This window comes from Solanum dulcamara, chromosome 1, assembly GCF_947179165.1.
Source record: "Solanum dulcamara chromosome 1, daSolDulc1.2, whole genome shotgun sequence".
Lineage (NCBI taxonomy): Eukaryota > Viridiplantae > Streptophyta > Magnoliopsida > Solanales > Solanaceae > Solanum > Solanum dulcamara.
In genome coordinates this window covers 12347015-12364212 of record NC_077237.1, presented here as the reverse complement: position 1 = coordinate 12364212, position 17198 = coordinate 12347015, and the positions used below count along the sequence as shown (strand labels likewise).

General features: G+C 33.8%; 1 protein-coding gene across 1 annotated transcript; it reads left to right on the top strand.

The window, feature by feature from the left end:
* Positions 1-1036: 1036 nt before the first annotated feature.
* LOC129902228 (cytochrome P450 71AU50-like) lies at positions 1037-16567 on the top strand. Its single transcript, XM_055977345.1, has 2 exons — positions 1037-1973; positions 15733-16567. Exons 1-2 carry the CDS (start codon positions 1107-1109, stop codon positions 16345-16347), a joined length of 1482 nt encoding a protein of 493 aa, XP_055833320.1. The 5' UTR covers positions 1037-1106; the 3' UTR covers positions 16348-16567.
* The last annotated feature ends 631 nt before the right edge of the window (positions 16568-17198 follow it).

Below are 17198 nucleotides of genomic sequence, written 5' to 3'. Positions count from 1 at the left end.
AATCTCTATAAATGAGAATCTTGCAGATATACTGACCAAAGTGGTAATAAGGGACAAGTTCGAATTGTGCAAAGAACTTATTGGTATGAGCTTTCTCTGATAAAATGAAGATACCTCCTTTTGGTATATAAGACTAGAAGGGGAGATTTGTAGAGGTGTATCCCATGAAACAAATACTTTTTATTTTGTTGCAAGATTTCAAATTAGATATCCAAAACTGTAAATTTGGTAGGAGGCAAATCTCAAAAATCAAAATATCACAATTTTTTGTCAAATCAAATCTCACCAATAAATCTATCAAAATTTGAAATATTTTTTTCTTCATGTTGTCAATGATGACATCATAGGACAATTTTTTTCTATAAATAAAGCATTCTTGCTCATTTGTAAGAACACACCAAGATAGAGAAAATATATTAGAAAGCAAAGTGAAGTATACCATACACTATAAGAAAATAGTATGTGAACAAAAATAGAGTGTGAGCGATATTTTTAGTAAGGTGAAAAATAAAAAAAATGTTATTCCTTTTGAGTGTGTTGTGGTCACTTTGAGTATTGTACTCGTGACTATCCATTGTAAAATTCTCTACTATAGTGATATCAGTTGCTTCTCTTTGCTCGTGATTTTTTCCTTATATAAAAGGGCTTCCACATAAAAAAATTTGATGTCATTATTTTTTAATTTTAGTTACACTAATTATAATCATATATTTTTTTATTAGTCCACATTTTCCCAACATTTTGCATTTTCTTTAGTCGAAGAACATAAGATTCAAAACTAAGAGTTGTCTGTTTTTGTTTTGCTGGACACTAATGTGGATTCTGTCACTAGATTGAGATCTAATCTGAAAGCATTGCACCATTATTGAAATTAGAACCAGTCAGCCCTTTAAGGCTTCTATCTCCTCTCCTATGGACTAATTTATTAAATTCGATATCGAGTCAAATCAAATAAATAAATAGAAAGGGACTAAGATATTTTGCTTTTTTGTCCTGTAGTCTATCATTTTCACTTTTATTTCCTCCACAATTCCACTGCTTCCAACCTAATAAGTAAACACCATTTCAACATTAAATTATTACCAAAAAAAGGGGTTATCAACTCCATGGCTTTTCTCTGGTTAGCTCTTGCAGTAGTTCCCCTGTTATTTCTTCTTATTCAAGAATTACAGAAGAAGTTCAGTAAGAAGAAGCTTCCTCCAGGTCCAAGAGGTCTCCCAATTATTGGAAATCTCCACATGTTTGGCGAACATCTTCATCAAGATCTTCATAAAATATCCAAAAAACATGGTCCCATAATGTCTATCCACTTTGGTCTTGTTCCTGTCATTGTTGCTTCCTCATCTTATGCTGCAGAGCAATTCTTGAAAACTCATGATTTAACTTTTGCTAGCAGACCATCTAATGAAGTTGCAGAGACCATCTTTTACAATAGAAGAAATCTTGTCTCGTCCAATTACGGACATTACTGGAGAAACATGCGTAAATTGATCACTCTGCATTTGTTAAGTAATGCCAAGATTCAATCTTTTCAGCCTATGAGGAAACAGGAACTTGAGATTCTTGTGAATTTACTCAAACAGGAAAAGAATACGATTGATGTTAGAGAAAAAGTTTCATCTGTTATTGCTAACATGTCGTGTTTGATGATATTTGGGAAGAAATATATGGATGAGGATCTTGGCGAAAAAGGGTTCAAAGTAGTGATACAAGATATATTGTGTATAGCAGGATTGCCCAATTTTGCTGAATTCTTTCCCTTTCTTCGTGTTCTTGATCTTCAGGGATTTACTCGTCTTTCCAAGGAATTAGCGAAGTTGTTTGATGAATTCTTAGAGAGAGTGATTGAAGAACATGTTTTTGATAAATCTAGCCATGAGGAGAAGGATATGGTGGATACATTGATGGGGATCATGCAATCTGGAGAAGCTGAATTTGAGTTTGATCGTCGACATGTCAAAGCTATTTTACTGGTAATGGTTTTTATTTTATGAAATTTAAATTCTGAATTCGCAATTTAGAATATAAATTCATTGGTGAGCCTAAAGTTGGCACCTTAACTAGGCTTTGTTCATTTTAGACAATTCAAGTAAGGCTTTGATATGTCATTTTGACACTTTGTGCTGACTTGGCACATTGCGTGTGCTGCACCCATTTTAAGCGCGTAAAAAACGTTTTTTCTTAAAAAATATATTTATTTTTTTTGTTGTTCTTTTTCTTCATTTTTTAGCATCCATTTTCTCTTTTTCAGTTAAAAAACCCACCCAACACTCTTCAAACAAAGAAAAACTAACGCACGATTAAGTTCCTTCTCCAGCCACCAAAGAGGCATGAGCCAAAGAGGTCTGCGCACTGGGAACCTCTGCTTTGCGCAGAGAATTTTGCTGCAACGGTGTGATTTATTTTCTTCTTTAAATAAAGCGATGGTCCTAATAAATAATTTGAAGACTCAATTGAATGCGGCAAACGGCGTGTTTGAATTGAAAACCCCTAATTAAGAAGAAGGGTGTTGGAAAATCCCAAAATCAGAAAAGACCCAACTAAGAAACATAAGTAAAATTGAGAATTACTTTCTGAGATATCAAAAAAGAATGGGTAATGAGATACCTTTCCGACTCTAGAATTAGCCGTTGTAGATTTCAATACAACCCATATCAAAACAACCCAAATCCATTCTCCACAAATTTTTCTGATGGAAACTAAAACTGATGGAAATATCAAATATTATTTATCAAATATCTTTTTCTTTTTTTTTGGATAATTTTGACTTTTGAATTGAGGCATTTCTCTTAAGCTATAAGAGGAAGAAAGAGAACGTCGTATGAATTTTGTTCCTGATGAATCTGTTATTAACACTGAGAGGATTGAAGTTGATAAGGAGACTATTGACTTGCTTGCTTCAATGAGTATGAGTGAACTACCTGGTGTTGTACTCAAGAAAGAGCAGACAGTGGCTATAGCTGCACCTGTTGGTGGATTTGGCGGCGGCCGTGGTGGATTCGGCGGCGGTTGTGGAGATCGTGGTGGGTACTGAGATGGGTTTGTTCGTGTTTTTTACTTAAATGTTTGTTTTTATTGTTATGAGAAGTGATTTTTACTGAATTGTAGCTTGATTTTTATCTGATTATGGGTTTAAATTTGGGGGAAAAAAAAGAAAAAAGAAAAATATGTCACGTGTTTTTATTTAATTCGTTGATTTTGACACGTCAGGCGAGTGCATTACACACACTTAATATATTTTGGTGATTGTCAAAAAAGTATCAAAATGACACATCGGAGCCTTACTTAAGGTGTCTAAAAAAAACAAAATTCAATTAAGGTGTCTATATAAAAGTTGATATCAACTTTAGGGGATAACTGATGAGTTAATCCTTTATTTTATTGTCCTTTTGGATTCGTGAAATTATTGCTGATTGACAGTTTTCTGTTTTTCTCTCTCCATCATATGATTGATCAATGAATAAAAATATAAGTGTAAAACTCATCTAAAAATGTAAAAATGTAATCAATTTCCACTTTTCCATTAAACTGATTTGTATATAAATATTCTCACTACTTCAATTTATTTATCTGATTTTAATTTGATATGAAGTTTAAAAAAATAAGTAAAACGTTTAAATTTTGTGGACTTAATCTAAAGATATGTAGAATGTATCAAAAAAAATTAATTTTATGGTATTAAATATGTTACATGAAAAGTTAAAATTAAAAAATTATCAAAAAAATATATTTTTTTAAACGTTAAAACAGAGTAAAAAAAATATATAACAAAAATGTGCTTATAAGAATTGTCTAAAGTAACACTATAGCACTAGCTTTAAACCTTTGTATAAATGATGCCCATTGTGGTATTCAGAATAGGGGAAAACATAAAAGCACATATATTCATTCACTTTGGGTAACTCGTATTTTTCTTTTAAGTAAAAATTACAAGAATATGCGGTTTAATATCCTTATTAACAATATATATATTTATTTTCTTTTATTTACAAAACTAAGTTTTTAATTACAAACTTAATAATAAATTAATTTGCAAACTTTGTTTTTGTATATTCTTATTAATTCCATTTTTTTCATTTTTTATTGATTTACGTGCTAATTTTTAGAAATTTGATAATTAATGATTCTTTGAATTCTCAAACATAATAAAACTATTTTCTCTTTCTTTATTTTTATATTCATTAATAACAGCTTATTAAAAGTAAAAAGTCTATCTCTCTTCTTAGTACCATCAATGTAGTTTTTACCCACCTCAAAATTATTTTTGTATATTTTTATTAATTCCATTTTTTCTCATTTTTTTATTGATTTACTTGCAAATTTTAGGGATTTGATAATTAATAATTCTTTGAATTTCAGAATAAAATTATTTTCTCTCTCTTTATTTTTATATTCAGTCTATTAATGTGGTCTCAATTATATCTTTTACATTGGTTATATCAAAGGTAAAAAGTTTATCTCTCCTCTTATTACCATCAATGCAGTTTCTACCCACTTTAATAATATATTTTTCATATTTGTAAAAAAAAATCCTCTCTTTACAAGTTCATCGTTAATTTTCAAAAATTATTTTTTCTATCTCTTTACAAGTTCATCATTAATTTTCAAAAAAAAAAGTTGATACCTCCATTGTTGAGTTGTTCAAGTTTATCAAATTTTTAGATTTTTTTGAAAATGTTAAAGAGAAATCACACCATGAAAACTACCCCCACTAGAAAGAGCCCTAGGCTCAACCAACTCAAATATGTTCGTGTCCACACCTAATTGAGAAGCAATAGTGGTAATCAATATTTCTTATTTGGTGTTTGCATCAAATATTACTCCTTCAATCTTATAATCTACATAACTACCGGTGTCACATTACAAGTTAGTGTTACAAAAGCACATTATCCAATATATAATCAAAAATATATCAAATTGATAATTACGTTTGTGTTATAGTTAAAGTTTAACAATACGTACACCAAAAAAACCATTTATTTAACTATTATAAAAGTATATTCACCAAATTAGCAATCATATATCATATGATTCTTATTCTAATCAAAAAAATTATCAACATCATGTCACGACCCCGATCCGCCGTGGCTGACACCCACTCTAACTCTCTGGTGGGAGAATCATTCTAACAGCCTAACAACAATAATCGCAATGTATAAACAAACTTAAAGATGCAGAAGCATGTTTAAATCAAAGATAAATGCTGAGTTCCATAAACTCAAAAACCAACTAGTTATCAACCTAAATTATGCGGAAGTAAACACACCTTAGGAACTGAAAGTCCTCCGTACCAAAACTCCAACTAATAGTAAATATAAGAAGGGAAACACTCCCAAAAACCAAGTCATAATACTAAAACATTGTCTGTAATCTTAATCCCGAAAAAGTGACTAGAACATAGAAGAGTCCATGACAGCTTGAAACAAACAGCTAACCCTTGAATTCGAACAAGCTCACTCTTCTAATAGAAGTCTCTCCGCAGCTGACTAAATATGCCCCGTACTCAACAAAATGGCAGAGCAAGAGTAGTATTAGTACAAAAAAACAAAAGGTGTACTGATAGGATCACGCGGTTAGCTAGTAAGCAAATCATAGACAAGTAAATTCAACACAATAGGTATATACATACACAGAATAAGTCAACTAATCCCAAGTTTAACTATATTCAGCAATATTACAACTCAATATCCTCCACATACTATAACTTCACACAGAGGTCCCCTCAAAAGATCTACAAATAATTAACTTTATATTGGAACGTGACACCTGATCCAAATATGTATCGGAACTAAACACCCAATCCAATTATGTATCGAAATGTGATATCATGTCACGCCCCGAGAGGGTACCTGTAACACCCCCCAAAATTTTCCGCTAAGATTTGAACATTTCTTCACGTGTGGGTAGACTCGAACTGGAGGACTTGTAATTCTACACATGAGTTAGGATTAATTCCTAAGTATTTGAAGTGTGTTAGATATATTTAGGGGTCATAAGGGATCTCTAACACCAAGTTGAGTCCAAAGAACTCCAATTGATTAAGTTTTCGGACGAGTTAGTTTAAGGGTCAACTTCAAACGACCATATCTCCTATTATATAAAGAACTGGGTGTCCCACAACCTACCAAATTAAAGGTCTTTGAGTCTTCTTTCCAACGCCACCAAGATTGCAATTTTTGGAGTTCGGAGTCAAACGTTATGGTCATTTTACTACGAACTAGCACTGCAGGAATATTCAGGCCTGGGCGAAATATAGGCTTGGCGCCCCAGTGGCGCGACGCGCCACTATAGCGCCAGAAAACAGCCTCAGTAGTTTGATCCTTGGCACGACGCGCCACTATTAGATGTGCAGGGTTTTAGGCCTATTTTGGCTTGGCGCTGCAGTGGCGCGACGCGCCACTATAGCGCCAGCAAGACTTTTGCCCAATTTTTCAGATTTTTGAAGAGGGGCAACTTGGACTTTTTCCCTAATTATATATACCTATCCTTGGACATTTTGGGACCATATTTTCAGTCCCTCTCTCTCTCAAAAAGCCCTAGATATTTTCCCTCTCTTCTTCTTCTTCTTCTCCAAATCCTTCTCCAACAAAGGGTGCCTTCAAGAGTTCCAAGAGCTTCAAAATTTGAGTTCTCCATTGAAGACCCAACACAAGGTTTTCTTCAAAGTCTTCAAATAAGGTATGTAAGGCTAACCTAAAATATGGATTTAGTTCTTCCATATGCCCATATGTGTGTTGGATAGAAGTTGTGAAAGAGTTGAACCTTCTAAGAAGGTTTTCTTGAAAGTTTTCCTAAACTATGGAATGTTTTTAAGTACTATTAGTTGGTTGATGTTTTTAATGACTTGAGTTACTAAATAGTTATCTTTCATATTTTTGTCTACAAATGTGTCTTTATATATAGATTTATAGGTATTGACGATATTCTTGAGTTGAGTTTTGTTGAGAGTATGGGTCCATGTTTCATTCACATGAACTCAAGATGAGATTTCTTGTCATAAATGTCTTGAGGTTGAGATGGATAGTTGTGTGCATATATATGTATTGATTGGAATGAAAAGAATGAATTGATTAGTTAAGAATGTCCCTTTGCTTCTATAAAATGAACATAGGACAAAAATAAGGATTTTGGAGTAGATGTTTGATGATTGATGTGATGATGATACTTGACAATGATGTGATGATAATGTTTGATGATGATGTAAATGATAATATATGATGATGATGTGATGATGATGTTTTGGTAACGATGTGAGTGATGATGTGAATGGTGCTTATTTAATATATGTAGAATGGTTGACGAAGAGGTATATTGATGAGGATGTTATGTGATGAAGTGGATTGGAGTCTAATGTGAATTTGTGGTATGTGATGTGCATAATTTGAGTTGATTGGAGTCTTAGGAATGTTTTGAAAATAATTGATCTTTTGAGGAGGAGATTTAAATAAATTAATTGTGAACCTTTTTGCATAAACTACTTATACACTATTTTGAGTCTAAAGAATTATTAGTTTCATCTTTGATTTAGAAAGGAGTTTAAGTATGAGTTGAGTATGAAGAGCCTTTAAATGAGTTGAGTATCGTTACATTAAAGTATTTATTTTGAGTTTGAGTTGAGGAGTTGAAATTATATTTTGATGTACATAACATTTTCTACATTCATTGAGTCGAGATTGTATAAATTTTTAAAGAGAAGAGTTTGATGATTTGAGATGAGTTGATTTGAAAGAAGGTCCAATGAGACTTGTCATTTTGAGTTAATTGAGTTGAAATGAGAACAGAGTTGATGAGGTGGCAATGTTCCACATGAAACTAGCCGTGAGGGCTTATTTGAGATGATTGAAGGAGTTTTATGAGCATGGAGTCATGGGAGGAGTATCGAGCACCGAATTGAGCAAGAGTACAGTCCATACTCAAACCCAATACCTGTGTTGCCAAACGTAGGGGGGATTGAACCGTTAAGTCGGATGCTTCCCCGAGAGATTTGTCCTGACATTATAGGACTTGGTTGGATTGGATCCATGAGGTTCGTCGTTCATGCCCTGGCAAGGTATGAACGGGCGTGGCAACGACGTCGTTTCATTGTACCTTCACTGGCTCATAAGTGTTGGTTGTCGGTTAAGAGAAACTCCCATTTAGGTCTTTATAGTACTCTGAGTCAGTTGAGTTGAGTGAGTCGCTATATGCTTATGAGTTAGTCCGGTCTATACTATTTCTTGTTAGATTTAGGACACTTGAGTGAGTTGTTACATATTTATTGAGTTGAGTCCTTTGAGTTGAATTGTAAAACGTTGCATAATTTAATTTGCATATTTACTGAGTTGAGTCCTTTGAGCTGATTGTATTAGTTGAATGTTGAGTAGATTGTATACGGTTGGATTGGAGTAGATGAATATGCGATTAGAATGAATGGAATGGTATGTGACTAGAATCCATTTGATTATTGAGTTAATTGTTGAGTTGAGTGTATATAATCGGATTGTACATGATTGAAAGGGATTGAATTGTAAATGAGTTGATTGAACGGTATTGTGTATGATTGGATTGGACTGTATGGTATATGATTGATCTTTGTCTAAAAATGTATTATTACTTTAGACTTATGACGCCTTGTTGAGTCTCTCTTATCTTTTCAATTTGAGATATTTGGACCGCTGCTATTCTTCCTTGAGGTATGTTCCATTCTGCCATTTTACATACTAGTACATTCCACGTACTGACGTCATTTGGCCTGCATCGTTTCATGATGCAGAGATAGGTTTGAGAGATCGTCAATAGGAGCATCATTGGGGATCTATTCGCACTCAGCGTGGTGGTGAGTCCTCCCCTATATTCGGAGGACACCGTCTGTGTATTCTTGCATCGAGTTAGCCCTTTTCATTTTGATTCGAGGTAGCCATGAACATGTCATTGGCACCAATTAGATAGTAGTGATAGAGGCTTCATAGACTAGATAGTGATGAGTCGATCGAGTTATTCTTGTCAAACTATTTATAATGACAAATATTTTAGTTGATCTGTCGGCCCATGGCCTTTATTCTTTGAATTGAATGGATGATTTGAGTTGCCCGCTAAATTATTCTTTACTTTTAAACTTTCCGCTGAATGAATGAATGAACGGATGTGTGATTAGGCTATGTGGTTCGCTTGGGAGCCAGAAATGGTTTCTGAGTGTCGGTTACGTCTAGGGTACCCTCTCGGGGCGTGACAGTACCCTAGACGTGACCGGTACTCGAAGACCATTGTTGGTCCCCAAGCGAACCACTTGGTCCAATCACACATCCATTCACTATCAATCAATCAGCAGAAAATTTAAAATAATGAAATAATTTGGCGGACAATCCAAATCAACGATCTAACTCAAGAAAGAAAGGTCATGGGTCAACAAATCAAACTGCAATCTTTGTCCTTAAAAATAGTTTGACAAGAATAGTTCAAGGAAAGAAAATACGCAATCGACCCATCACTATCTAGTCTATGAAGCCTCTATCACTACTATCTAATTGGTGCCAATGACATGTTCATGGCTATCTCAAATCAAAATGAAAAGGGCTAACTCGACGCAAGAATAACATAAGCAGTGTCCTCTGAATGTAGGGGAGTACTCACCAATACGTTGAGTGTGTATAGATCCTCAATGGTGCTCCTATTGACGATCTCTTAAACCTGCCTCTACATCATGAAATGATGCAGGTCTAAATGGACGTTAGTACATGGAATGTACGAGTATGTAATATGGCAGAATGAAACATACCTCAAGGAAGAATAACGTTGGTTCAAATATCTCAAATCAGAAAGATAAGAGAGACTCAATCAAAGTGTCATAAGTCTAAAGTAAGAATATATTTTTAGACAAAGACCAATGATATACCATACAATCAAATCCAATCATGTACAATACGATCCAATCCAATCATATATCATCCGATTCAATCCAATCATATACAATCGGTTCAATCCGGTCATTTACGATCCGATCTAATCCAATCATATACAATCTGATCCAATCCAATCACATACCATTTAATCCAATCCATCACATATCACCTAATCCAATCCAATCATACACAATCCAATCACATATCATCCCATCCAATCCAATCATATACAATCAACTCAACAATCAAGTCAAAGGACTCAACTCAATAAATATGCAAATTGGAACTTAGTAATGTGATATAATCCAACTCAATTATCAACAAGCTCAATCAAACCAATCAAATCATGCACAATCCACACAATTTGGGAGTTTCTCTAACCGACAACAATCCACCACCTATAAGTAGGTGATTCACAACGAGCCACATCATTGCCACATTCATCCATACCTTGCCAGGGCATGAACGAATCAACCAATCATGGGTTCCATCGATCAGTCAAGTCCTATCATTTCAGGACAATAAAATGAGAAACATCCGACTTTAACGGTTCGATCCCATGGGAAACATCCAACTTTAATGGTTCAATCCCTTCCTACGTTGGCGGCGTAGTTCATGGGATTCGAGTATGGACATACTCTTACCCAATTCGGTGCTCGATACTCCTCCCAAGACTCAATATGCACATATCTATCAAGTGAGTAGAATATTCAAAATACTCATTTAGTCTCTTAGGACTTAGTTTCAAATCAACTCATTTAGTCATTGGACTCTTTTCAAAACTCAATCTATCTGGTCTCATTGGACCTTCTTTCACAATCAACTCATTTCAATCCACAAACTCTTCTTTCTGAATTTGATACCATCTCAACTCAATGAATGCAGGAAATATTAGATGCATTTAAAACATAATTTCAACTCCTCAACTCAAATTCAAAATAGACATTTTTATGTAAAAATACTCAACTCGTTTATACTCAAAGTACTCATGTTCAAAAATAATTAAAAGACTTCTCAAACTCAACTCATGCTTAAACTCCTTTTAAATCATAGATGAAAATAATCATTCTTTGAACTCAAAAATAATGTGTAAATAGTTTATGCAAAATGTTCACAAGACTCCAATCAAATCAAATTATGCAAATCACATATCACATAATCACATTAGACTCCAATCTACTTCATCAGGCAACACCCTCATCAACATAACCTCTTCATCAATCATTCTACATAGGTTAAATAACCACCATTCACATCATTATTCACACCATCATCAAGCATCATCATTCACATCGTTATCAAACATCATCATCACATCATCATCAAATGTCTACTCCGAAATCCTTATTTAATTCTATGTTCAATTATAGAGACAAAAGGACATTCTAACTCTACCAAGGTTTCGTTTCTTTTTATGCCCTTCACATTTATAACTATACCAAAATTCTCATATAACTAAAAATCAATTTCATCAAACTCATGTAAAAGAATACCCCATTTCACTATGAAAAATAATATTATTTTTATTATACATAAAAACCATTAATCTCATCCTCAAGACAAATTATGACCAAAAAGGAAATCTTATCTTGGGTTCATGTGAATGAATACATAAATCCATAGTCTCAACAAAGTCAACTCAAGAACATCATTAACACATTTTAGTAATATTTTATAGTTTAAGAAATTTCAAGAAAACCTTCATAGAAGGTTCAATCTTTCACAACTTTTATCCAACACATCTATGGGTATATGGAAGAACTCAATCCATATTTTAGGTTAGCCTTACATACCTTAGAGTAGATTTTGAAGAAACCTTGTTGTTGGTATTCAATGGGAAGCTTGAATCCTTGAGCTTTTGAGAGGATTTTGTTGGAGATGATTTGGAAGAGAAGAGGGGATGAATATTAGGGTTCCTTTGGAGAGGCAAAAGTCTGAGAAAATATGGTCCAAAACGTTCCAAGTGAGGGTATATATAATTAGGGGAAAAGTCCAATTTGCCCTTCCTCAAAAATCTGAAAAACTGGGCAAAAACTCTCCTAGCGCTATAGTGGCGCGCCGCGCCACTGCAACACCAAGCCAAAATAGGCTTAAAAACCCTGCAACCTAATAGTGGCGCGTCGCGCCAAGGACCAAACTATTGAGGCTATTTTCTGGCGCTATAGTGGTGCGTCGCGCCCTTGCAGCGCTAAGCCTAAATTTTTTGGGTTCTGGAAAATGGGCTTAAAAAACCTGCGCACCTAATAGTGGCGCGTCGCGCCAAGGACCAAACTACCGAGGCTTGTTGCTGGCGCTATAGTGGCGCGTCGCGCCCTTGCAGCGCCAAGCCTAAATTTTCTGGAGTTAGAGTCCAGGCCTGAAATTCCTACAGTACTAGTCTGTAGAAAAAGGGTCATAACTTTTGACTCAAAACTCCAAAAATTACAATCTTGGTGGCGTTGGAAAGAAGACTTAAAGACCTTTAATTTGGTAGGTCGTGGTCCACCCAGTTTATTATATTCAAAGAGATATTATCATTGGAAGTTGACCCTTATACGAACTCATTTGGAAACTTAGTTGAGACTAATTCTTTGGACTCGACTTGGTGTTAAAGATCCCTTATAACCCCTAAACACATATATCACACTTCAAATACTTAGGAATTAATCCTAACTCATATATAAAATTACAAGTCCTTTGGTTCGAGTCTACACACACGTGAAGAAATGTTTGAGTCTTTGCGAAACAATTTTCGGGGTGTTACACATCCGATCCAATTATGTGTCGAAACCTGAAACCCAATCCAAATATGTATCGGAACGTTATATACGATCCAAGCATACCACAATCACAATTACATTCAGTATTTATAATATTTATATCCCAAGAACAGGTTCATCACAAAAACAGGCCAGCAAGTGACCATTTCACACATAATCTAGCATGTTTCCCTATTCATATACACACATGCATATCATGAAGCAATTTAATAAGTATATGAAACACATACGGGAAACTAGACCATCACTTACCTCAAATTCAAGCTTCAATAACCTTACAGTGCAAGAATTTTCCCTTTTCGGGTTCGTTCTTTGTCTAGAAAATAATAAATACATATAAAGGATCAGCATAATAGCCTAACTATCATGAAATATAATACAATTCACACCTTAGGCCAAACCCATGATCCTAACCTCATCCTAGGGCTATTTTCCACCATAGGTTTTCAATTCAAACCCTCCCCCAATGATTATTCACCATACTTTCTAGGTTCTAGGAATCAAAGTATGAATTTAGGGAGTAAAAAACTTACCTTAAGCATGAAAATATGTTGAAACTTGATAGAATTCACCCTAGGTCGCTTCTCAAAGTCCAAGAAATTGATTTTGCAGAAAACAACCATTTCTGGACTTTGTCACGATTTAAGTCGCGGCTGTCCCGTTCTGGCGGGACCTATCCTGCTCTGGCAGAAATAATCCCGTTCTGACGGGATATGCGAAAACAGTGAGCTCAAAGTTTGTGCTCCGAAGCCCCATTTCACAACACACTCCCTTTCAAAGACGTATTAAAATATATTCTTCACGCCAACTTCGATTTCGGGAGTTTTACTCACCCAAATGTGATTTTGCAAAGTTGTAAATGCTCCGTATTGTCCTGGCTATCAGCCTATTCAATAAAATTAGAGGTTTGACCTCCCATCATTCAAATAATTACCCTAGACTTCACCTGACTCAGAATTCGTTCAAGTCTGGCTTAGGCTATGTTTTTTCGAAGTTGCTAACCGAAGTTTTCTGGCCCAAAATTCTTCCCCATTGGTCTATTTCTAACGACGAGGACAGGTCGTTACACATCATTAGTACATAGGTAATATTTATATAATTATTGCATACACCAACACGTACACCAAAAAATGAATCAACACGTACACCAAAAATGAACCATGACTATAAACCATTATGCACCAATTGTTCATCAATATATAATCCAAAAAAACACCAATCATAAACACATAAACCATAATATAATCAAAAATTTAACAACATCATCACTACATAGGTATTATTTATAACATTATTGAATCCACCAACACGTACACCAAAAAAATTATGTTTTTTAACCATCATAAAGGTGTATTCACCAATAATGGTTAAAATTTCAAATTAAATCTACCAACACATACACCAACACATACCCCAACACGTACACCAAGAAGTATAGTAACTAAAAATTATGAATTTAACCATTATAAAAGTATATAATCAAAATCATATCAAATTGATAATTACATTTGTGTTATATTTGAAGTTTAACAACACGTACACCAAAAAAAGACTACTTATTTAACCATTATAAAAGTATATTCACCAAATCAACTAGCATACATTATATGGACCTTATTATAATCTAAATAATTATTAGCATCATTAGTACATATGTCTAATTTATATAATTATTGAATACACCAACATGTACACTAAAAAATGAACCATGGCTATCAATCGTTATACAACAATTGTTCATCAGTATATAATCCAAACAACACCAATCATAAACACATAAACCATAATATAATCAAAAAATTTATCAACCTCATCACTATATAGGTATTATTTATAAAATTATTGAATCCACCAACACGTACATAAAAAAAATCATGTTTCTAATCATCATAAAGGTGTATTTACCAATAATGATTAAAATACCAAATTAAATCCGCCAACAGGTACACCAAGAAGTACACTAACTAAAAACCATAAATTTAACTATTTTAATTAGGTATGCTTGAATTTGTGATCACAAAAATACCAAAAATTCACAATATCAACAAATTATAATTTTAAAAAATGCCTACTATTGGTCGTATTCCATTTGTATTTGTATCCTGTTGTTAAAAAAAATTAAATCATTACATATACAGTATTCAAACTAACAAAGCACCGAATAATTAAATATATTTTTGAATTTAAATAATAGTTAACTAATACCTTAAACAATATTCGTAACATACAAATTGGCATAAAGCTCTTAACCTGCATTTCTTGTAATTTTCTGTACTTTATAATTGGTATTTATTTTTATCTTTATCAATTGATGATAGTTCAAGAACCTTAATTAAGAAATATAACCAAAAAGATACGATAACATTATCAAGAATCGAAACATATATCATAATACATACCTGTTGGATCCCATCTTCCGTCGTGATGAATTAAATTGACAAATAATTCACATCTGCCATGAAATGATTTTCAGAAAAGAGAAAGTAAAGAGTTTTATTTTGGTTATAATACTTCTTTTTAGATTATGTGAGAGAAAACATTAACAAATGATTGAGATAAATATGGAAGGTAAATAAGGAATTTAAAGGATTAGGCTGCAAAAAAGTGGACAGTATTTTATTATCCATTTTTTTCTTTTTTTTAAATTTATTTTGTGTTTTGAAAAAAAGAACTATTGTCATTTTGATGTAAACTAAAAATATTGTTATGTATTGGTTAATTAGGTTCTTATTTTGTCTAGTTAAGTTTTTTGCCCAGAGAAAACAAATTTCACAAGTGATATTCTAGATTGATCGTATCTTCTATATCCTTCAAACACATCTCAACTTCACCTCCTTCCAAGTAGCCACCATTCCTACCACCCCACATCTACTAATATTTGTTTAAATTATATAAAATTATTTTTTTCTTACGTACCAAAATTTAAGAAATAAATAAGATACTCTTTTATTATTCTGATAAATATTTTCTTCCATACAAACACACCCTTATTTGTTTAAGTACGATTCTCAACACGCCCTCATAAGTATAAACTCAGAACCCAAAAACTCTGTTTACTCCATATCTAATTATGCCATCATCTCATCTATACTCAGGACTTGCTGGTAGCATCTATGGATACTTCAGCAACAACAATAGAATGGATTCTAGCAGAACTTCTAAGGCACCCCACTGTGATGAAAAGACTTCAAAATGAGTTGGAACAAGTAGTTGGCAAAAACAGAATGGTTGAAGAATCAGACATAGAAAATCTGGAGTATTTAGATATGGTCATAAAAGAAAGTAGTAGGCTCCATCCTGTTGCACCCTTATTGATCCCCCACGAGTCGATTGAAGACTGCGAGGTTGATGGTTTTCACATACCTAAAGGATCCCGACTTTTAATCAATGTTTGGGCAATTGGAAGAGATCCAGATATTTGGGTAGAGCCAGAAAAGTTCAATCCTGAGAGATTTCAAGGAAGCAACATTGATCTCCGTGGACGACATTTTGAGCTTTTACCATTTGGTTCGGGAAGAAGAAGCTGCCCGGGTTTGCAGCTAGGGCTCACCACCGTTCGTTTGGTGCTCGCGCAATTGGTTCATTGTTTTGATTGGGAGTTGACAAATGGCATGACGCCAAAGGATATTGACATGACTGAGGAATTTGGTTTAGTAACGACTAGAGTTCAACATCTTATGTTGATACCTAAGTATCGTTTGCATATATAATTTTGTATGTTGAACGTATTTAAAAGAACATATATCCTCATAGACAAGCTATTTCACTATGTTATAATGCTCGATAACTTGGATTCGCCATTTTCGGGTCAAATTTATCCATCTTCGTTAGTAAAGATAATTATACTTTGTTGTAGTGGAATGGTTGATCCTTACTGGGAAATTCTCTAATATTAGTTGATTATATATATATATATTGCTTCTATCTTGATTATTGTTGTCTGTAGTTGCTGGATTGTCTTTGAATTGAGATCTTATATTTGATATTTGTGATTAAGTATTGAGACGGATCAACCCTTGACATTGCTTCATGTAAGGGTCGGTCAACGATGCTATTGACAAGTAGATGCGTTCACTCTTGCTTTTTTGCACATTTTGAGTAAAGGTTCAATTCCAGGGACTAGTGGTGGTTGTGTCATCATAGTATCTAAGGTTTTAGGCTAGAGTTCAATGTGACTTGTTCAGTTGTTTCGCCACACTGGATTATGGCTTCTTTTGATTTTACTATCTCTTTTTTTTATACAATTTGTGTACCAAATCTTGGGATTTCCATTTATTTTCGCTTTTGTTTTGACTCGAAATTCGAATTTTTATTCTATTAATGTTTAATGAAGTTTCCAGTTATTTTCGTTTTCTACTTGTTGATTTGTAAATTAATGGGGTTCGCCTTCAAGGAAATGATGGGTGCCCTCATGACTTAATGAGATTTTGGGTCGTGAGAATTTCTGGTAGATTCTCAATTCAAGTGAAGTATCGCAAAAATCAAGTAAGTAAAACAAGTATAATGTTAAACAATCTATTTGAAGGGTAAACCGTACCATATTATGCATTTGAACACGTTG

Coding starts and splice junctions, on each gene's coding strand:
- LOC129902228 (XM_055977345.1), top strand. CDS start 1,107: ATGGCTTTTCTCTGGTTAGCTCTTGCAGTAGTTCCCCTGTTATTTCTT. Junction 1,974..15,732: donor ATGTCAAAGCTATTTTACTG/GTAATGGTTTTT, acceptor ATCTATACTCAG/GACTTGCTGGTAGCATCTAT.